This window comes from Trachurus japonicus, chromosome 16, assembly GCF_045865225.1.
Source record: "Trachurus japonicus isolate A0001 chromosome 16, Traja_1.0".
Taxonomy (NCBI): Eukaryota; Metazoa; Chordata; class Actinopteri; order Carangiformes; family Carangidae; genus Trachurus; species Trachurus japonicus.
In genome coordinates, this window is record NC_140922.1 from 23,742,025 (window position 1) to 23,765,876 (window position 23,852).

Here is a 23,852-nt window from a genome sequence, read left to right on the forward strand (position 1 = left end):
TGTTACATTTCCTGTTTTGTTTTCATTATGTAGAGAACATTCAGTTTGTGATGTCTCACTCTTAGCCAGTGATGATGACTTCTCACCGGTTAAAATGACAAACATTGCCATATGAGCCGCAGCTAATTAATGTTAAACTGATTCAAAGAAACAGCAATGTGAAAGTTGTCTGTCAGCTTTGTGTATCTGCACTTGTCAAAGATCATTTGTGTGGGAAAATCCTGAGTGTGTAGTGCCAACAAATTCAAACGAGTGATATGTCTACTCTCCAGCGGATTCTTCTTTTTATTCATATCATATAAATACTTTAAGCCACACTTAATATATTTCAGCCCAGACCTTGAGTATTTGGATCAGGGAGGTTGTGAAGAAACAGTATATGAGACATATTTAATCAACATTTATATAAATGTAGTTATCAGATCAAATGTATTTCGAGCAGATTCATAAAATTACAGAACTCAGATCAGGATCAGCAACAGAAAAAGTCGTGACTGAGGCCCTTGTGGTAACAGTGATACTATGTACTTTATTTCCTTTTACAGGGTGGTTTGGTTTTATCTAGAGTTTGCTGAAAATCTTTATGATTTTTTTCTTGCTTTTGTTTCTTCATAAAATAAATACGATCCAGGGTGTAATGAACTAGAATTAGACTGCTACGTGATTGGTTTTGTCTTTCGAAAGAAGTCTGGATTAGAGAGAGTACTGTATATTTTTGTGATGTGTGTAAATTGCTGCCTCTCCCTGATGTATTTTATGTTTTGCTCCTTCCTAGACGACAGTAACATTTTCTCCTCCTTGTCTCACCTCTCTAAATCTGTCTCTGCAGGAGAGAAATCTTACCTGTGTGACCTGTGTGGTTTTGCGGGAGGCACAAGACATGCCCTCACCAAACACAGACGCCAACATACAGGTAAGCAACACACACATCCTGAACTCACATCCATAAGGTAATCTCTAAAAGCTTTACCAAAGCAACTGGACTTGCTTGAGGTTCATGAAGATGTCTCACCTCTTATCTGAAAGACTTACTCAGTTCTTCCTGGCTAGTTAGGTCAAAACCACAAAAAGATATAGAACAGACTGAGAAGACAACAATAAATGGAACAATTGAGTCATTTTTACATTGATTGAATATCTGAAAAACTCAAGAGGATCTTTAACAAACACAGAATCCCTCTGCAACTCAGACAACAAATGCATGGCACAACACAGAAGAGGGAACTCCTCTGGCCTGGATCCAGTCGTTCATCTACATCCAAAGGACAAAGCACAGCAATGTCAACATTTTGGTTGGGGTGCACAGATGGTTTGACAGAGTCTACAACAACACCATTCATCAGCCCGTTCGGCTACACCCAAAATAATATGTTTCAGTATACAAAAGAGTGGAAAATAAGGCTCAGGTGACACCAACAACTCACATGATGGCTGGTGGGTCAAACATAGTGGCCTTAAGGCTCTGAGAGATACCATGACCCCGATGACTGAGAATCCACAGACATGTCATAAATAATACCACAAACTCACTGATGACTGACACTTGAAGATCTGCACTGCCACAATATTTTTTTTCTACTTTTAGCAAATGTTTGCCGTCTTTCACTCAACAGACAGACACACACACACGCAGGCACATCAGTGTGACATGCTGCTGTCAGTGATAGGCATGTATGGCTGACTGAATCTGAGATTTTTAATTTCAGTTATCATTTCACCATGTCATTCTGTTGCTTAGGGAAATTGCATTTTTCAGATAGGCTGTCAATAACGAGTGCTTTTTTAGAAATTGGGATAGTGAAACAAATACTGTTCTTAACCGTTGTCTGGCAGGCGCCCAAGGATCAAGAATCCTGTTATAAATATTCATCTAGGTTTTCATAATTCATTTTGTTTGCTCCTCAGTTCCCCTGCCATTTCCCCCCTGAAACCTCCAATTTCTGTCCTCCTCTCCTGTGTTGACATGTGTCAATTCCACTGATTTAGTTGTATATTCAAATCCGCTGCCATGCAGCTGCATATGAAGGGATCAGCCTGACTGACAGGTTGTTGTCAGAGTTTAGTTGATACTGATTTTTTAAAGGCCACCGCTAATGACATTTTTTTCCCCCTAAGAAATATTTGTGCTCTTGTTTAGTATATGAAGATATTTCCTCTGTTATGCACAGAACTCAGTGGCTAAGTGGTTGTAGCTGTAAGGGAATATCCATTCCTCACTCACACTATTTGTAATTAGAACAATTAAAAATACAAAGCTTCCAGAAAGAGCAAATATCTCTACAGTTTTTCCAACCTGCTCCTACAGCAGTTAACCTCTAAGTTTATATGATATCCATTTGTGTCAAGTTTTCAGTAACTCATACCTTGTTAACTCATAGATAAATTATTCCACCGAGTTTTGTTGTTTTGGTTTCAGTTCAACACCAATGTTTTCAACTGACACATTAACAGCTTTAAGTCCTTCACTTTAAACTACACATGCAGTTCATAATCATTTCTTATGCTTCAACTACATGTTTGCAATTTTTATTGTTATTATCAACAACTTCGTATTCTGACCAACTGAAGATGGCCTGAGTTTGGATGTATAGAGTTGGCTCGATGATGTCACATAGTAGCTAAATAATGGTAGTAGAAGCCCTCTGCCTGGATTTGTCTGTTTACGTGTTTGTATGTGTTTGATCTTGCGAACACATCAGTCTCATCACCGTTCTCCGTCTCCTGTCTTTTCCATCCCTCCACCCGACAGGAGAAAGGCCCTTCAAATGCAAGCTCTGCAACTTCGCCTCCACCACGCAGTCCCACCTATCGCGGCACAAACGTGTTCACACGGGGGAGAAACCGTACCGCTGCCCCTGGTGCGACTACAGGTACCGGCTCATTGATCCGCCCACGGTTGGTGGCGCTGATGGCCGCCACTGTGGCACTGATGATCAGGGGGTTGATAGGTGGGGGTAGGATGGGGCGGTGGGGGGTATATAAAAGTGTGTGTGTGGGTGTCTGATGGTGGGATAGCAGGTGGCATTGTAGGGTTGTCTAGAGGGGTGGGGGGGTGGCATTAATGGTAGAGGCTTTGTGTGTGTGTGTGTGTGTGTGTGTGTGTGTGTGTGTGTGTGTGTGTGTGTGTGTGAGCGTGTTTGTGTGTGTTTGTGTGTGTGTGTGTGTGTGTGTGTGTGTGTGTGTGTCTGTCTGTGTGTGTGAGAGAGAGAGAAGGGTGGGTGGGAGAGGTGGAGGGGCAGACAGGTCTAATCTCCACAGCACGGCTCCATCTCATCACTCTGCCATCATCAACAGGCCCAGCCAGATCCCCCCCAACACACACACACACACACACACACACACACACACACACACACACACACACACACACACACACACACACACACAGACGCACAGACATAGACACACACACACACAGACGCACAGACACAGACACACACATACACATACACAATATCACTGTCACTGGCAGGTCCCTGTCATTAAAACACCATCATACCACATCAGTAATTACACAGGAAATTGTCGGTGAAATTGAAAAAGTTTTGGCTGGCGTTGCACATCTCCATCTCTCTCTCTTTCTTTCCTCCCCTTGTCTCCCTCCCTCTCTCTTTCCCTCTTCTCTCTCTCTCTCTCTGTCTGTCTTTCCCTCTTTCGCTCATCCTGTTCTTCCTCGTCAGGTTGTGGCAGGGGAGTGTGAAAGAGAATGATCTCAAACCCATCATTCCTTTTAGATGTACTCTTCATTCGTTCTTTCCCCTCTGTGACAAAGTCATTTCGGCAGCTTGCTACACCTGCTCCGCTGCAGTGAAGCGCTCCGCTCATTTCATCTGTCTTTTGTGTGCAGTCCACTTTAAAAAAGATGAAATGCCGAGAAGTAATAATTGTAGTCAAGACATTATTTTGCAATCACAGGATTATCTCCCCTTTTACCTAAAGTTGTAAAGTATCTCACGTCTCCATTAATGATACATATACTATATATATTTTACTTTAAGGTTTTTGTGCTCAAATAATTACATGTCATTTGACTGTGTGTAAAGGCTGTACCTTTTGTTTCAGTATGTCCTCTGTGAATTCAACTGAAATCTCTCAACAAGTGCTGAACGGATGACTGTGAGATTATATACAGACATTATTGGTTCCCAGAGGATGAATTCTAATGACTTTGATGATCATCCAAATTTTCCTTCAGTGCCAGCCTGAGGTTGACATTTGTAGTTTCTTGGTAACTTTTGATGGCTTGCCATGAATTTGTTAGACATCTGCAGCTCCCTCAAAACTGAACTTTGATGATCCCCTGATGTTCATAGAGCTTCATAGAGCTAATCAAAAACGCAAATTTAAAACAGATTTTTTGGTGCAACCGCATACTTCCAAAAACAAATTACATCCCCATCAGTCTTTGCTTATTTAAAAAAAAAAGTTACGATGTTAGAATTTAAAACTAAGATGGTAAACATGGTAAACAGCATGTTAGCACTGCCACTGGGACGACAGCAAGCTGAAAATATAATTTCCCTCAAAGTACATCTGTGCCTACACTATGTACATCCCCAGAACAGTCCCAGCCCTGCTAGACTGCTGGTTGCTGGTTTTCCCAGAATTCCACTCTTGCTATGAGTGAAGCCCATGACAGAAAGGCGAGACTGTAGGATGAGTCTAATACCATCTTGCTTAGATTTGTCTAAACGTATCATTAATCATAGTTTTATAGGGTCAAAGGTTTTAACTATTGATAATGTATGGGAAAATGGTTAATTATAAGAATTTCCAGATTTCTTTTTTCCTTGAGGGCAAATCTTGATCCTATACCTCCCCACTATACGCTGGACTAACTCCAGTATCAGGAAGATACTGTACATGTAATGAGCCAAATGTTCTTGGCCCCATTGTTCCTGTGGTGATACTTAATGATCATTACAGAAAGTGGCAAATGAAACAGTAAATTAGAAGCCCAATTAACATTTCAGTGGCCCCGGGGGTTCATAGAGGTCTAAAGGGGAGGGTAGAGGAGCAAGGTGGGTGGAGGAGGAGGAGGGCGTTTGAGGAAAACACCCTGCTGGCTTACTAATGTGAGGAATTGAATGTGGGGGCCTCAGACAGCCGTGAGGGGCCACGCGTTCGCCCCAGGTTTTTACACTATGAATGCATGTTTAAAGCCCAAGACGACCGAGCAAGACAATATGAGCTGTGCACGTTTGACCTTTTCAATGTCGGCTTGTAAAATAAATAGATGCAGCTGTAAAGAAATATTTAGGTCTGAGACAACTGAACTGGTTTACATGACTGACAGGTCTTAGTTATAGAGCATGTTTATGTCTGTTTAAAGTGGATACATCTGATATATGCTATTAAAATATCCATATTAAATGTTATGGATGACATCTAGGGTACCCACTTGATACGACGTTATCTCCATCAAGACTGCTCCTCAAATGCATGTAAATGAGCAGGGAGTGAATGATCTATCAAATGCCACTCATCTCCTATTCAGACAGCGATAGATAATAGAGGAGGATAATTATAGTTGGGGATGGTGGTAAAAATGTTTTAATGATATTGCACGCAGAGTCCTGGGCTGTCAATTAATGGTGTCTGTTTTACTATTCTTTGCTATTTATGCAAGCCGCAAAACTTCTTACTCCACTGTTTAAGGAATCATTTGTATTGTTCACAATGAGCAGGCTTTTCTTTCTCATTAAAGTCACAGTGGCATCTTAAACAGTCTAATTGATATGTAACCTCTGACTCCTGCCATGATACCATCCCCCTGGGGTTATTATTGTTTATTGAATGCTGCAGCATTCATGTTTCAATCTACCTGTTAAAATACTGTTCCAGTTTGAAGCAATGGCGGCTTTGAGGATGACATTCTTACTGTCAGTGCCAGGAAGGTTTGCGACCTTGTAAAGTGAAGGGAGAAATGAGGGAGGAGGGGGAGGCATTAATGATGATAACTGGGCCTCCTTGGCAGAATAAGATCCAAATAGCACCAGTGATCCAAATACACCCAACACTCACAACTCTTACCCCACACACACACACACACAAAGAAACACATTTAAATCTCCCCTAACGAAGCGCCTCTCAATTACACCTCTCCCATTACCATACACTCGTTGGGAGGAGGAATATGGAAATGGCTAAAATAAAGGGGGGAGAGACAGAAAGAGGCAGGGGAAGGGTGATGTATCCATTGAGCATCAGTATGGCTGATTCCCATGGTGAGTGCATGGATGGGGGAGGAAGTTGAAACAGTGTTGGACTAATTAATACAGTGTATAGTAGGAGGACTGGTGTGGGCTTTCACTAACTGTGACACCTGCTGACTCCTAAACGCACGTTGTGTTGTTTTAATATGACAATTATGCCATTACCATATCTGAGAGATAGCATGGCCCCCCTAGGAATCCACCCGCGCTCTCTTTAGAACCTTTTAGCTCCGCTTCAAATTTTTTATCTTTTCATGCTCCTGCTTTCGAATAAGAATTCACTTTCACTTTTAGCATTAAATGCATTTTTTTAACAGCATGATTTGCGTTAATTCATGAGCGTGTGACAATTTGAATTTTTACGTCTGTCAACAGATGTGGCAGAGGAACAGTCAACAGATGTAGCCATGATTTGCCTGTGAACCGATGATTGTTTTTGCCAGTGACTGTCGATGACAAAGTGATGTCTTTCAATTTGCTGGATAAGTAGTTGACAGTATGTGTAAATATTAAAGGTTTTAACATAATATGCATCCCCAATCAGTCAGACGCTTAGTCATGTTCAGGACTTCACTGTGATTTTGAAATCTTTACCTCACATTTGTTTTTCTTTAGAGGTTTGCAGCTGGTCCGCTTTTTTATTCACCTGCTCACCCTCTGTGACTATCACTGCTAACACCGAACACCAACCTCTTCTTCTGCTCGTTTTCAAGCAAAACCAGAAATCCAAAAACATGACATCCTCTGAAGTGGGAACAACTTAAATAATCAGGCTGAATTATATCAGTCAGTGACCCTGTTGTATTATTTTATTTGTAAGTTGCGGTGGGGACGCAGGTTTTATGAAAGGTTATTTATTCTTTTGTCGCGCTAACAGCCTGCTGTAGTCCTCAGTGTCGTGAAGAGCCCCCATTGTTCACCCCTGGCTGGTGCTTATGTATTTCATACAGCATGAACAGAAAACCAGTGAGGGCCCACTCTGTTTAGGCCCCAGTGGAGCCAGGCTGTACTGTGGCCCCATGATGGAGAGAGGTGTCTCTGCAAAAGTGAAAACAAATTCTCTCCTTGGCTGGTGTGAGCTATGGCACTGTGAGGCTTTATTGTCCCGGCCAAGGTGATAAGGCAGAGTAATTGCGTATTATACTGTCCGAGAATGTCAGGTCCAAACTGAGCGCGAGTGCCCCATCCATCAACACATGATGGTGTGTTTATGTGTGTGTGTGTGTGTGTGTGTGTGTGTGAAACTGTGTTCTACACTGCACATGCATGCTTGCATGATGCAATATGTGTGTGGTTACGTGCATACATGCGTGCGTACATGTGTTAAGTGTTTATGGATTTTCGTCCGTATATCCGCAGCTATGTTTTCATATCAGATTGATAAAAAATGTTTTGGGGCTCAAACTGAGGTGTGTTCATGTCCACGTATGTATGTGCATGATTGTTTGTTTGTTTGTTTCTTGGCCCATTCAGGGCTTCGCTAACACATGTGTGTGAGTGTGTGTTTGTGTGTGTCCGTGGGCAGGTTTAGATAGAGCCTGGGAGCAGGTCAGACAGCATCATTAATCAGCAGAGGGTTGTGTGTGACTCTCTGAGCTGACATCATTACATCGTACACCCTGCAGTAGCTCAATGCTCGGCCTGTCCTATCTGAGCAGCCCTACGCCCCACAAATTTACACACACACGCACACACACACAAAATCCACCGCTATCCGTATACCTTTCATACAATTGCAAAAGATACAGACTGCATAACGGATGTCTCCAGATATATCTTTAATGCATTCACTAAGCCTCTAGATCCACTTGCAGTCTCTCGGCAGTCGTCACCCACTGCTCCCAGCGCCATTACACACCAAGCTGAACAACTGTGAGGAAAGAAAATATCTAAGAGATATGTAAGAGCATGACAGAATATCAAAGTATTTGCAAGATGTAAATATTGTTTGTGTGAAAGCGGTTTTTAGTCATCTGCTAGTTGTGGGCCTGTTTCACAGAGACGTATTTAGGCAATGAATGCTTTGAGAGTCTGTCCAAACACGGCTGCTCCCTCAGCTCCAAAGCCCAACTTGAGTTTTCGTGTGTGTGTGTGTGTGTGTGTGTGTGTGTGTGTGTGTGTGTGTGTGTGTGTGTGTGTGTGTGTGTGTGTGTGTGTGTGTGTCAACATCGCAACAAAATAGACTGTTAGTACAGCAAAACTTTTCTCGGGAACATTGCCAAGCGTTTATCTTGTGTTTTCTTCCTCATGACTCTCATCTCTTCATCTTTGCCTTTTTTTTATTTATTCTAAAAACGAATGAGGCTTTTTATCTTTGTTTGTCTCCCTCAGATCTAACTGTGCTGAGAATATCCGGAAGCACATTCTCCATACGGGAAAACACGAGGGCGTGAAAATGTACAACTGTCCCAAATGTACCTACGCCACCAACTCTCCCATGGAGTTCAGAAACCACCTGAAGGAGAGTCACCCTGATATCGAGAACCCAGACCTCGCCTACCTGCATGCAGGTAATGTGCTCTTAAGAGGGCTTTGTAAGAAAATAGAAAACAAAGTGTTTTGACAAATAAGCCCTATCTCCAGATTACACAGGAGTGTGCTGAGTGCTTGGACTTATCTTTGCATGTGCCTTATCTCTGTGTCAGTCACTGTCTCAGCATTTATATAATTCAACACAATTCCTGTTCCAAATGAAAACCTTTTGTCAGAAATAAGGCTTGTACACACTGTTCCACAAAAGAGCCTTAAAGTCAACCTGAACACTAGAATGTTAAAAGATTGTTGGAGGTTGATTGACAGTCGTACACACTCAGCTTCCTCATACTATTACACTGTCCAATTGGAGTCGCTGAGGGTTAAAGGGGCACTCCAACCATCTTATTGTGAGGAGTACCTGCTAAGTTGAGAAATAGTTGTTTTGTTTCTTTCAATTCTGCTTTTCCATCTTTATGGAGGACCATGACATACAACATTACTTTTTTATTTTATCTATTTAGATTAGGGACAACACATATAAATGGACATTAAATATGCCAGATTATAGCCATGGCTAGTTTCCATCTGTAGTCCCCAGGCAGGTTGTTGTAATACGTAATAAAAAAGATACATGAGAAATACATAGAAGAACGATGGAAGACCAATAGAAGGATTTACACTAAGAGGAACAGAAAAAGAAAAACATGCACACGCAAATACAACAAAACAAAACAAAGAAAACAAAATTACCTCCGGTGTGGTACATATCAAAATCAACAGTGACCATAACAAGAAAATAAAAGAGAAAAAAAGAAGAAAAGAAAAGAAAAACAGATTAAAGCCTCACATAGTTGCAGAAGCCCTTAAACTGTTGCCCACGACCCACTTGAGTGACCCCTTGCACCCCAGTGGTAGCCGGTGACACATCATGTTCTCCATGCACTATTTCTGCAGCTCCAACAGCCCAACTGTCCATACCATCACCAGTTCACCAACTTGCCCCTCTAATCTTCATGTTATTGTGTGCACAAACACTTACAGTCTATAATCTTGGATGAACTGCTGAATGAAGCCAAGTAGCTTCCTCTGCAGCCCTGCTCCCGCTCCATTATCCCACAGAGGTCAAAACATCCAGATTTCTCGAGTGTGTTTTTGTCGCTGGATCAAGTCCTGCCATTCAGTGCTGATGGAGGGCACCAAGCCACAAAGAGGCACCACTCAAAGATTGCTGGTCTAGCCATCCCTGCCAATCACTCAGGACACAGAGACAGATGAAATCTTGTTCCTCCTCTATTGCTTCCTTTGTATCCCAGTGTTCTTCCTTTGTCCTTGAAGGCCACCAAATCCAATCGGTGGAGTGCTTGTCCTTCAGAGGAGCAGAGAGGACAGCCTTTATCCTGTTATCCCTCTGACCTTACATAAAAGCAGTAGACTTGGAGAGGAGCACCATAGGAGAGAGGCCAGGCAGGGACATTACTGGAAAATGGCTACATCCTGGTGGAACTGTGGTTTATTTCCCATTGAAACTGAATGAATCAAAGTTGTGCCTTTGTGCTGACTCTGGAAATTTAACATTTGTTGATTGTCTGAAACAGGCTTATTCTTCATTTAATTTCTTTTCTTCAAATTCAAGGACCTACTTTTATCCTTGATCTCCTTTGCCTCCACCTCTTAACCTCCCTGCACAACCTTTTTACCTTCAACTTCTCTAAACACCCCCCTTTTTCATATTCTCCGTACTCTCTCACCTTTAACCAAAGCACAACTTCACGCCTCCTCTTACCCTTTCACCCTAGAATTTCCCTCACCTTTGTTTGTCCTTATGTATGGTTGACCTTTGGTGAAGAAGACGGTTGCACAGATTCATTTTGTTTCTCTGTTTGATCTATTAGGCCACACTAAAACATAACAGAGGCAAGAGGGAGATTTCCGTGGCGTGACCAATGTTGTGGCCTTCCACCCAGCAGCATACGTTGTGGGTTCAGTTTTGAATTGTGCAGTAGAAGGTCAGGTCTTGACTGTAACACACGTTGTCTCTCAGTCATCAGGAGAAAACATAACCTTCAGCTGAGTTAAGCAGCATATTTTCAATATGTCATCTTGACACAGATATGAACCCAAAAAATGACAGGGAAAAAAACGATCCAAAAATACAACTTATGGTGTTTCTCTCCCCGGAGGACAAATGTTTCACAGCATCAGTTTCCAGAGAAAATACAACGATCCCACCTAACTTTCTCTGACACGTTACATTTGGCTTGAATTGTTGCCGTGTGATAGCAACACAAATATAAATGAACCATTACAAGAAATGCAGATAATCAAGCAACTCTTCGCCTCTTTAAAGCCAAAGCAGTCAAAGTATAGGTGGTTTGAAAAGCCATTGAAAGTACACTTGTGATTTCTTCCTCTTTCAAAAGAGGGAAAAGGGAGGTGGTGGTGGTGGTGGTGGTGGTGGTAGCAGAAAGAGCAGTGTTTCATCTAAGTAGACAGAACGAGACCAAAAGAAAGAGACAGGGGAAAAAAAGATTAAGAAGGTAGATGTTGAATTAACCTGCTTGTGATTGCTCTCTGTCAGAGTGGCACCAGGGCCAGCAGGGAGAGGCAAATCGTCTGTGATGGCCCTTCCCGCTGTTCCCCCTTTGAAAGACACAGATCAAACGCACCCTAGTCATGGGCCCTTGCAGCTCCTCGCGTTGTATTGATTGACACCCGAACGTCTCCGCTGCTGCTCTGTCTTTCCATATCACTCTCTCTCCCTCTTTTCCCCCTCTCTCCGTCTTCCCTTCTTTATTCAGCGTCGCACTTCGAATTAAAGCCCTTCTCAAGGATGAAAGCAGAGGTCCTTTGCAAACGAAGGAAGAGAGGGAATTAGACCCAGCAAGTGATGGAGGGGAATGATGATTAGAATTTGAGGGGGGAAAAAAAGAAAGGAAAAAAGAAAGGGAGGTTAGATATGTGAGGGGAAAATGTTGCTGATAGGACACATTTTAATAAAATGGTAATGACAATTGTCTTCCTTGTGCGATCTGCACAGAGATATGCCAGAAAGAAGTGGCGGCATCTGTGTGATCTCAGCGCAGATAGCACTGCAGCAGAGCTACGTAGAGCTACAGGTTCCTCACAGTGCTGCGACTTTGCTAAATTATCCCTCTACTAGAAGTTTCCCTCTAGTTAAAATGCTGCTGGTACGCTGTGACTGTTGCAGCGTGGGGAGATGGTATAGTTTCCTTCTTTCTTTGCCGTCTCCCTCCAGCGAGGTCAGCGGTAGTTGCAGGGCAGTGGCTTTGTTAAATCAGCCTCCTGTCCTGTTCAGTACCAAAACACACACACACAGGTGGGATGTTGCCATTAGCTTTGTCAGAGCATCTTCATTTCACTATTTTTAATTGTGAAATATTTCCCTAATTTTCAACCAAGGTTATAATTGCACATCCTGGGGGCATAGAGATCAAATGCTTTGTAATTAGCTAACAGCGACCAAGTACTTGGATGTGCTGCTTAGCGCCTAAAAAGATAAAACAAATAAATAAATAAACTTCTTCAAGGCATTGTTGCTGCTTTATGCAGATTCTATTTTCCTTAATAATGCATGATGGATGGCTACTAAGGAGGGCTAGAGGAGACCTGGCCTTGTAAGTGATGATCTTAATACACAGTTACAACCACAGGCAAATTCATTTGTTTGCATATATTTTTCCTTATTAAACAAATCTGTAAACAAATATGGATTTCGATGGCTTTTACTTAAGTTATGCATCTGTGTGCCTCGGCGGCTTCCCTCCCTCACTTTCACCGTCTGTTCGTCATGTAATGAAACATTACTCTCCTGAGTTTTACTTGCGTATTGTGTTAGAGCAGCGTGTTGGATTGTGGAGGACAGGTGTGTATGTCATGCAAATGCGTCCTGGTATCCCAGCGCATATGACACCGTGTCGACGTTGTGAAAAAAGCCACAGACACCGGCGTTAAAATCAACATCTGTTTCTAATAACAATGTGTTATATGTGACATGTTTTTATGTGGGAAAATATGTGAAAAAAAAGCATCACAGTTCTTTGAAAAACACCTATAGGACATCAAGTCGTCAGCGTTAGTGATGAACCTGCGTCTTTGTGTCACCGTCCTTATGTTGCTTTCACATGATGGGCAGTAATGAAAAAAGTCATTCTGTTCAGTACAATGTAAAATCAGATGAACAGTGGGGCTCATTGTGCCGATGCTGTCACAGCATAAATCTAATTATTGAGTTGCATCCTGCAGAATCAACAATGAGAGTTTTTAGTCCTTAATGGGAGGCCAAAAAAAGGATAGAGTACTTTAAACACATGAGAAAGGATCAAACTATGATGAAAAGTTACATTTACAAAAACAGAAAACATACGCACCTTTTATGCTCTTCAGGTGTGAATCTAGTGAAAGGTCTGGTTAATGTGACCCAAGACATGAGTGGATATTACCTTTTGTTGTTGACTATGTCATTTTGTATTACTGTGCCTGCTTTGTGTTGCTATTGTGCCAATTTACTCAGTTGCACAAAGAAACCTCAACAAGCCTGCATGTCTAAACTTGAAGGTTAGCAAAAGCCACTGTTGGGGTGTTAATTGGAGAAATTCCTTATGGAGGAACACCTTTCAGCTTCATCGGGTCCTGAATGGCTCACTTTGAGGACTGACTTCTTCATCCCATTGTAAAATGTCTTTCTTTTGTGTCCCTTAATGTGGTTGTTCTGTGATTAATTCCTATTTCCTTAACGTCCACAAACTCCACATGTGGTCTTGCTTGAAATATTACAGTTGAGAAGCAGCTGTTTGATGCCAGGGTGCCCCATGAGACATGCAACAAGGGCCGTGTGTGTGTGTGTGTGTGTGTGAGAGAGAGTGTGTTTGGGGGGTTAGCGAAGCGGTTTAGGGGGGAAAACGCACATCGTCAGTTTGCGTCTCAGTAAACCAATACAGGGGCTGGTCTGGGCCGAGCAAGCAGCAATTCCTGCATAATGACCTGCTCCAATGAGCGTGAAAACTCCCCCAACTGGCTGCATTTATCACACATCAGCCACAACAAACGGGCTTTTGTTTCATCCTCATCTTCCATTCCTTTCTTTTCCTTTCCTCCCAGCTCCAATCTGAGAGTCTCCCCTCAGCCGTGTAGTGGCCATTCAGAGCCTTAACTGACAAGTCCCGTCCAATCAGTGAGGAGACAGAGACGCTGTAGGTTCCCGGTTTGCTTTGAATGTCAAGGGATGTCTACACCGTCTTTGTGCTACCTTTATGCCTTTACAGACAGTTTTTTTTCCACACAGTAAATGATGACTGGGAGTGTAGTGTGTCGACTTCTGCCTCTGTCTGAGCCTCAGGACAAGTTCTGTCAGTGTCAGTGATTCTTGCTTTATGCTCCCTTGTGTTGCGATGGCACAGTTACAGTATGTTAGGAGTATGCTTATGTTGCACTTTTCTAAAAAAAAGTTGCAGATGGCTTATGTAGGCCACAGCCTATCTGTTGCACATTGTGAACAGCAGGACACAAAAGATGAAATTGTACAGTTTGCATAGGTTTTCATTACAGTGACATTCTGATCATTTGGTGCACAGAGAGTTAAATGTTCTGTTTTGCAAGCAGAGCAAACCTTTATGTGAAATTAAGCAAATTTGCTAATTAGAAAATCTCCATTGCAAGGAAACGGTGTGTGCTCTCACATGGACATACAGACAATAGGCAGAGCCATACATATAGATATATATAGAGCGAGACACAGCCCATGTGAGTGACGTGTGATGGGGATGCTCATGGGCAGGGCTGCCCCTCTTGTATGGGACAGTGAATATGGGACCAGACAAGCCGCTGGCTCCCATACAGCCTCATCCATAATTCAGTCCTCCTTCTCCCTCCATTCATACGCACGGTACACATTCAGCCACAGCCTACAGCTAACTTGCCCAAAAGGAAAAAAAGGGAGGAAAGAAGGAAGGGAGGAGAGATAAGAAGTGAAAAGATAAGAAAAAGAAGCAGAAATTATAAAGCACACAGGTTGTGAGACAAGGCCAGACTGCTGATGTTTTAGCTTTAGCCCAGCCTGCCCCATCTTGACCTTTACTGAGTCAACACCACTTCTAGAACCAACATGTTTTCCCTGATCTACATCCGCATTGGCTGAAGTGCTGTTCTGAGATCTCCACCATGACCTTTGCTCCTTTTTACTGTGCCAAGGACCCTTGTCTTCCTCCTTTGCCTCTCTAGCCTCCATGTGTCGTCTGTTTGGTGGCTCTCTTAACGTCTCAGCATCTCTAATTACCAACAGGCTCAACTTTCCCAACTAAACAACCAATTACTAGCGCTTTAGCCCAGCCCAGTCCCATGTTTCCTGATACAGTGGCCTATTAGAGCCCCTTATTTCTCCCCGAGCATAATTGAATCCCCTGGCTGCTCATCAGTGGGCTAATTTAAGCCAATGTGCAGAGTTGGTAATCAGAGGGGCTGCCTATTAGACTATCAGACCCCAATTAAGTGCCCTCTTATTTCCAACATAACAAGCCACTATCACCAGTGCTGTTATTGTATTTCCCTCTTTGGCCCACAGTTTTGTTTGTGGAAATCTGTGCTCTGTTTGTAGAAAAGGAAGAAAAAGAGGGGAAAAGTGGAATACAGGAGATTCAGTGTTAAATTAACGCTGGTATGGGGGGGCCGCCCCAGCCCGTGTTGTTTTGCCAAAAGCTGTTAATCTTTTATAAAGTTTACAATATATCTTCAACTTGGTGCCATTTCCTCGCAGCCTGTCTGACTAGACCAGCAAATCAGTGGAGTTATTTTAGCTACTTGGGAAATATTTGTCAGCTGCCGACAACTTGCAGCTTGATGCAGAACACATGATGGTTTCATTTTCAGCATGCACACACCATTGCATTGGCCGAGCCGGGAAGGAAAATGAGTGAAAGAGCAAAGAGGAAAGGACAGGAGAAAACTGGTGGACAGGAGGGAGGACATAGGAAGTGGTGGAGAGCTGAGAGGGGTGAGAAAGGAGTGAAAAGCAGATGTTAAGAGAAAGAGTGAGTAGAAAAATGTGATGAAGAACCGAGAGGAGCAGAGCGGAGAAATAGTGAGAGAAGACGGGAGAGGAAGTCTGGAGTGAGGAAGAGAGAAGAAAGGAGTGAAAGAGAAAGTGAGGAAAAGAATGAAGGAGAGAAGATAGGATGTGATGTGGAGATAGCAGGTGAGGAGGAAGAGGGACAGGAGTGAAAATGTGTTGATAAGAAAGGAATGAAAAAGGAGAATAAAAGGAGAACAAAGGTAGCAGATGTAAGAGAATAAGTGATTTAATATTTTTACATATTCAGTTTATGATTAGAAAATCTTAAACTTAACTTTTTTTTTATTTTCTACTTTGATAGGAGGACATTTCCAGGGACAGATGAGTGGAGCTGATTTTATTTTATAAAGATGTCTGATATAATAATTAGAGTGAATGTTCCTCTGTCGGTCCAATATTCAGTTCAGATTATTGAAGACATTTAGTTGGCCTTGACTGCTCAGTTAGAGCAAATCAGATTATTATGGCCTGGATTTAAATGTAAATTTGTCAGTGAAACATTAAATCTGTGAACTCTACTCTATGCATCATGTCACAAATAGGTTTCAAGTTTAGTAATGCTGTGTATGCCAAGGAATTAGGGTCAGTACAGTAACATCAGACAGTTTTACCTCTTTTAATGTCACAGCCAGGAGGGAAAATTATTCACTGTCAAAACTGGCTGTGGGTTCACAATGAGACTGATTGATAAAGCTTAGTGGGTTCGTTTTATTGTGTTTTATGTTTTATTGTGAAAACTCCTCTGGCGTCCATGTTGTACTACAACAAATCTTGCAATTTGCATATTTAAAGAAAGATTTTATAGACCACTTTGAGGTTGCAGAGTTTTATCTAAAAACACTTCTGCCTTCTGCCTAAATCACAAACTTAGCGATGAAACTAATGAGTGAAATTCAAGCATCTCATTATCATAAGAGAATGCCAGGCCTAATCTGCTGCAAAGACTTTTTTTCACCACGTTATTTGGGTTCAATGAGTGCACATGTCACCGCAATCTTGTTAGAAAATTTATGGGCAGTGAAAGTCTTTAAAAAATTCAAACATCTATCTCCCACTGCCACTTGGGTCTGCCAAAATCTGATGTGGCTTAATGCAGCTTTAACTTGACAAATAGATTTGAAATGGAAAAAAGTTCAGAGATGAATGCCTTCACCACCAGCACCTCGTTCTGTCCTCTCACAACTACAAAATATCTCACTTTTTTTTCCTTTTCTTATTCTCTCCCCCTTTTTTTCTCTGTCCTGTCTTGGTGACTGGTGCAGTTGAGGGGAGCCAGAGTGTGAAAGAGGCCCACAGAGGGCTGATGAGGAGTGTCTTCGCAAAGCGTGTCTCAAATCTGAGACTGTGTTTCTGCAGATATCGAGTGTGTGTATGTGTGTGTGTATATATACCGTATATATATGTGTGTGTGTGTGTGTGTGTGTGTGTGTGGTACCAAGAAATAGTATCCGTGCATGTGTCTAAGTCTAAGTGTGCGTGTTTAGTGTTAGTGTCGACTCCCCATAGCCTAATTAAAGGGCGAGGAAAGCCACTCATGGGGAGATTAAACCTAAAAGGGTAAATTAGCACTCAAAAGGGGTGTGGCAAATTCACACATACGCACAGGCCATGAAATCTCCTCTGACACCTGTGAAAAAAAAGGAAAAAGAGAATCAGGAGGATGGAGAGAAGAGAAAAAACTTTTGTGCTTTGTGCCGTATATTTGATTAGATGAAGATCAGAATGAGGCTCTGTATTGAATCAGAGTTGGGAAGCTGCTATAGGTCTTCAAAGTGTTCATGGGTTGACTGATCAGCTGGACGACTTGTTGAATTTACTTTATACATTTATTTACCAGTGTTAAGTGGTTTTGGACCATATAGCGTAATTTCTATCTATATCTAGACATTCTGTGGATGCATTATTTTTGAAAAATGTATCCTTTTGATGAAAAAGTTGTAGCAATGACCTTTAATTAATACATAAGAAAATATAAAAGTCACAATTTTCAAAACCCTTCCTTCCTGTTTTTGTTGATGTTTTTAAATCACCCATGTCTTCATGAAAAACTAATGTAAGCTCTTTGTTTTAAATGTGTTGTCATGGTTATTTCATGACCATCAGAGGCACAGAACTATCGTATACTGAGCAGTCACAGTTTGAAGAGTTCACACATTAGGGGTCAAAGGACAAACAAAGCACTAAATTAAATAATTAAATCTGGTCAGTCTTCATCCTTTCATTCATTTCAACCCTATTACATGTAGTGGCCTCTGATACATGTGGGTTTACAGGAGTGCAATATTGCATGTTGTGTTCTCAAACAGACTTGGTTGCACACACATCTGGGGAACACAGGAGTGTCACATCATTGGTCACCTTGTTTCATATAAATATCCCACAATTCAACGGTGTGCACTGCGGTAACACCCCGGGCTGTGATGATATGATTTCTCTGTCAGCCCATTTTTTTTAACCCCCTTACACTTCTTTCACCGCATCAGTCTCTTTCTTGTGGTGCTGTGTGTGTTTGTTATGATCTTTTACCATTTTAGTGTGTGTTTGTGTGTGTTGAGAGTGAGTGATGTGACTGTGGGCCAGCAGCTGAGCTCTGCCATGCTATCTGTCTCTCTATCTGTTTGCCGGTCTGTCTGTTGTCTCCTCTGTGTTGTCTCTACTCTCTGTTTGACTGCTATCAGACAAGTGTGCTGTTTGAGGGATGGGGTGTATGTGTGTGTGTGTTTTTTTGGAGTGTGTGTACATGTCATCTGTCAGTGTCTTTCTCCAGTATCAGACATCTAACAGAGAATCTCAGGCTGGCACGCAGACATACTGTATAAAGATGCATACACACACAGTTTCACACAGAACTTCATCTCCAATCTTATAGTTCTTTGCCCCAAGGACTAAGTGTGTATGTTTGCTCATATGAGAAATTTGATGTGTGTTTGTGTATGTGTGCATGCACTCTTACATGTCGTTGTGTTTGTGGGTGTAAGAAAATAGATCTTGGTTCTGTCACGGCTGGGCCTGCAGGCACAAGAGGCCTTAACGGATGTCTCTCTCAGTGAAACACACACACACACACATACACACACACACAGGAACAGGTCTCAGACCCCTCTTCCTCCTGGACTCGCGGTGAGGAATACAGATTCAGGCTCCTCTCTAGATAGTGATCAGCCTCGCCGTGGCTTCAGAAATGCTATCTTCACCAGGCGGCTGAATTGATAATACTCCCCCCTACGCATTTTATTACAAAGGCCCAGTTTGTAAAAAGGTAATCATTTACCGTTGCTACTATCTCCCCTGAGCCATACATCTTCTGTCTTCACAGGACAAAGTTCTCCCGCTGCTACCAACGTTGTTTTTTCTTTTTTTTTTTTTTTACTTTGCCAGTGGGTTTGCAGACGGCTACTTTTCGGTTTATCACCTCCTGCTGCCTCTGAGTTTTACACATACAACAACCCACATGGTAGAATTAGATCTGCTTGTTAAATGTATGTATTTTGTATTTGTCTGCATGCGTGGGTGCTCAGTGTTCTTATATGTGTGTGTGTGTGTGTGTGTGTGGGTGTGTGTGTGTATGGAGACAAACAGGCTGAAAATGACAGTGAATGAAGGACTAATCCTTTTGGGCACATAGCGGAATCCAATACCAAGTACCAAAATCTCATCATTTCAATTATCATATTTATCATATTTATTCATTTTCTCTCAGCCAGGCTTAATGCTGTCGCTCTCTTCTCCTCCCTCTCTCCCTTTCCCACTGCTCCTTCTTCTGTACATTAATCTATTTTTTCCTCCATTGCTCTCTCCACTGGCGACACGTGAGCCTGCCAGTCATCTTGATTGACAGCACTCAAGTGGCCTACGGAAAAGCAGCTCATTTTTTCCTTTCCTTTCTATCTTTTCTTTTCTTTTTTTTTTCTTTTTTTGGTCAGACGTTGTGCTGGTGATGCTGGGCCTTATCAGGAAACCCAATTTGTTGCCGTTTCTCTGGGCGAAAGGGGTTGCCACTCACGCTGACTGACAGCTCTCAGATTTGCAGGCTGCAGCGTAGGGATTTCCTTTAAGTTGTTATGCTTTTCTTTTTTCTTTTTCTTTTTTGTCATAGTGTTGGAGATTACTCCGTCGCACACAGACGTACGTGCATGTACACATTTTACACCCTCACACAAAGACATTGTGGCAGCCGCGCTCCCTCGTCTCCTAACCGTTTTGTTTTCCTCTGACCCTTGGTTGTGATTTTGACTGACGGACAGCGATCTGCGGTCCCGCTCGCCACACAGCGGGTCAAGTTCAGCCTTGTGAACATCTTTGTTTGGGTAATTGTTTTATTCTTGGGGGAGGAACTGAAGGTAAAGAAAATAAACCGTTATAGGAAAAACTCACAGGATTCATGCAGGGATCGGTATTTCTCTTGTTTTATGTTTTACCATGTGTGAGTGTAAAAACATGTTTGTTTTCATTGCTAAGAACATTTCATGTGGGATTACAGGCACATGTATGAATTGACGTTCTCCTCTCAACTGTGTGTTTTGCCTTTTCTTCCCACCTGTGTGTGTGTATGAAGGAGCGTGTATGCTGAAATGCATTTTGAATACACGTCTACGTGTGTCACCATGTGAGTTTTTTTTTGTGCGTCCCTGTCTATGTATGCATGTGATGCCTGAGCACTTGTGTGTGTCAGCGACGTGCATGCGTGTGCGTTTGTGTGTGTCGAGTATGACCTCCGAATCCTGAGGCTTATCGTGGCGGTGTTCCACATTATTGATAGCGAGCGGAGATATCGACAGGCCAAGCGCCGGCAGCTTCCAGCAGCGCCGGCAAGCAGGATGGGACTTTGATATGACATATTGTGCGTCTCAGCACAAGCCATAAATAATTCTGACACGTTTTTGTATGCATGGGAAAGTCCTTGATTCAGCCTCCCATAAAAATAAACTTCTATTATGGAAGGTATTTGTCAAGTGGGTGCGTGATGGATGGCCCGGCGTTTACCCCGTGGCAGGACGATGGGTTATGGATGCCCGCCGCCCCTTGCCGGGGGAGGAGTCGCACCCAGCAACGCTGACACCAGAGTAATTACTGCCCTCCTCACCACGGCAACGGAGGGAGGGAAGTGGAGGAGGGATGAGGGCAGAGAGGTGGGGAGGGTGTTTTATACACACACCTGCACCTCCCTCCCACCACACTGTCCTGTAACACCACCAGCGTAAAGGGATGAGGGTTATGAAGTCTGTAAGGCCTGTGATGATTGGACACAGATGGATGGATGGACAGATACTGAGGTGGACAGATACAGCAAATAGATAAATATGGCTTCAGACATTTGTATATTGAGCAGTTGATTGACTGATTGATTGATTGAGTGGTCGATTGATTTGCAGTCACTCCTCATGAAGAACACATGGGCTTCTGGGAGTGGCCTTGCTGCTTGTCTTGATCTTAGTCTGGGGGAAATGTTTGTGTCAGTGCCTCCTCATATAAAACTGCGTTAATCGTTAGTACCCATTTTGATCACGGGCTCGTCTTATTCCTTGATATTGAAGTGATAAGTCGTTTAAAAGAGTTTGACAACAGTTTTAATAAGACAAACTTTACAAGTACAAGAACTGATGTGCAGTATAGAAAAGCTTAGAGAAATTACAATATGATCATCTGTTCTATTAAAACTGCAACCCTGAATAACACAAATTAAAGCTGTAAAATAAACACATAAAACAGTAACTACAAAGTGATTGAGACTGAAAGTGGTTTAAGATGGTCATAGATTAAATGAGAATTTGCTGCTTTAGTAAAGGAATGCCTTTTTATTTCTGGACAGTTGACTGAACAAACAATTTCAAGATGTCACCTTGGACTCGTAAGCTTGTAATGGATTTTTTTTTTTTTTACTGGTTACTGACATTAATAGACAAAATAATTAGTTGGTTAGGATGTAATCAAAATAATTATTCATTTCAGACATTGCTTGTTTACTTAAGATGATAAATATTTTTGCATTTTGCCATGATGCAAATCAGCACTTAGTTAGTTTACTAGCAAAGTAATACATCAAATCTATCCAAAAGCAATTCTTCAATTTTGTCTCACACAAAAGGTTACACAGCTTTATCCCAAAAGAGCACAGTGTAAGAATGAGTGTACTTTAGCAGAGCATAGGTGTTTGTGTGTTAGTTTGCATACATTCACAAGCTTTGTTCACGCACTTATGAATATGTACAGGCATTTGTGTGTGCTAATGAGCGACTGTGTGCACATTTGTACGTCAATCTGTGAGGCCCAGCAGCCAGATTGAGCTGAGGCTTAGGTGCCATCTGAGGAGGAGGAGGAAGGTAGGCGTGGGGTGAGGGATGGGTGAGGGATGGATGCTCTCCTATAACCGCCGCTACCCCCTTACTACCCTGCGTGGGTGTGTGGGTGGGGCAGGCGGTCAGGGTGGAAGGCACGGAGCCAGCTCGTCAGTGGGAGTGACACCTGTTCACCGTTGCCCACCCTCCTTCATCCATACAGCTGCTCCGCTTCCCCTGCCTCGACCCTTTCCCTCCCCTTCACTGCTTTTCTCCCCGTGCCCACTCCTCCTCCTCAGTAGGCAGCGTGGAGGAGAGGCTCGTCACAGCAGGCCGGGGAGCGGTGAGGAGGACCGGTCCAGATGTTGTTACATGCAAAGGAAGGGGGAGGGTTTTTGTCAGGACACAAACACAAACTCAGACAATTACTGTAACATCAGCAGATTGCTTCGGTGCCACTGAGGGAGCTGTTAAGTGAGGTGATTGGTACAAGATGGTGTGTGTAAGTCAACTGGCATAAGCCACACACATACACACACCGTCTTCAAAGGTTAACATAGGCCCGAAATGTTTTTTTTTCTTTTCTTCTTTTCACAACAGTTTTTCGAACTAAATTTTATAATTATTTGAAAAGTTCAACAAAAAGTTTGCATAGTGAAGAGCAGATTAGTTTGCAGTAAGTTAGTAAGTGGTAGTGTCTCTGTACACCTACTACACTGACAATCATACAATGCATCCCAGCTGCTGCTGCTGCCTGTAACAAGAGAAAAACTGCAATGCAAACACTCTGATGAACAAAAGTATTTAAGAACTTTTAGGAGGCCTTCAAAAATCTAGCCCTTACTTAATTTACTTAACGTGATGATGTTCAGTGTTAAATTTCAGCTCGCCTCCGTGCCTGCAGCAGCTGTGGACATAGAAATTATGTTTTTGAGGTGGATGAACCATCTCTCCATCAAGAGACAAAGGTCAAGGTCAGTGTGACCTCACAAAACACATTTTGGCCATAACTCAAGAATCCTTTTTACTAATCATAACAATATTTTATTTCCTGAATAAGAAGCAATAATCGCTGGTGCCCACCGTTACACTGTGGTTATTGTAAAGTACTTCTGTGCTGCCAGGTTGAAGAAGTGCATGAGGTAGCTGTGGTTTGGAAATTGTAGGAGATTGAGAAACATTTATACTAGAAAGGTCATCTACTGTCATGGCCACAGCTTTGTGTTCTGTCAGTCTATCGTGAAGACATACAAGGAAATTGATTATCCTTTATTCCTTGCGAGGAACACACTAATACATTGAACATCTAGCAGAACAAGAACAACACAGCTTAATAAAGTCAAATCAATTTTATGTACAGAGTATCCCTATGTTACAAATCCCAAATACACTTATTACATCTTATTGAATTATTCTTCTTCTTGTCTACATACTGTATTATAGCACAGTATTTGAGCCTGGACAGACATGGATGCAGACTGCAATTTGACTGGCTGGTGGAGGTATACAACCGTCAGACAGTAATTCTAGTGTCAAGCTAAATAGCTGATAACCTGTTACAGAGGTTAACCCTCCACTGCACACACTGAATACAAATGCAGACAGAGGCAGACAGTATTAATAAATGCTTGTTTGCATGGAGCGGGCCTTGTTTAACCTGGTAACCCTCTCCCAAGGTCCAGATAGGTGGATTGAAGCTGCTGTCGGCTGCTACAGATGGGAGGGTCAGGGAGAGGAACAGGCCTCGGTCAATAGGCTTAGAAGACCATCAGGGACTATTGATTGTGGCGGACAGTGAGGCCA

At 42.5% G+C, this 23,852-nt stretch overlaps 1 protein-coding gene across 1 annotated transcript in view; it reads left to right on the top strand.

Moving 5' to 3' along the window:
* Nucleotides 1-23,852, top strand: part of znf407 (zinc finger protein 407) — a 146,183-nt gene that overhangs the window by 96,373 nt on the left and 25,958 nt on the right. Inside the window, exons 7-9 of the mRNA XM_085802682.1 lie at nt 830-913; nt 2,750-2,870; nt 8,547-8,725. Coding sequence (XP_085658808.1) covers nt 830-913; nt 2,750-2,870; nt 8,547-8,725 — 384 coding nt within the window. The remainder of the gene's footprint in view (nt 1-829; nt 914-2,749; nt 2,871-8,546; nt 8,726-23,852) is intronic.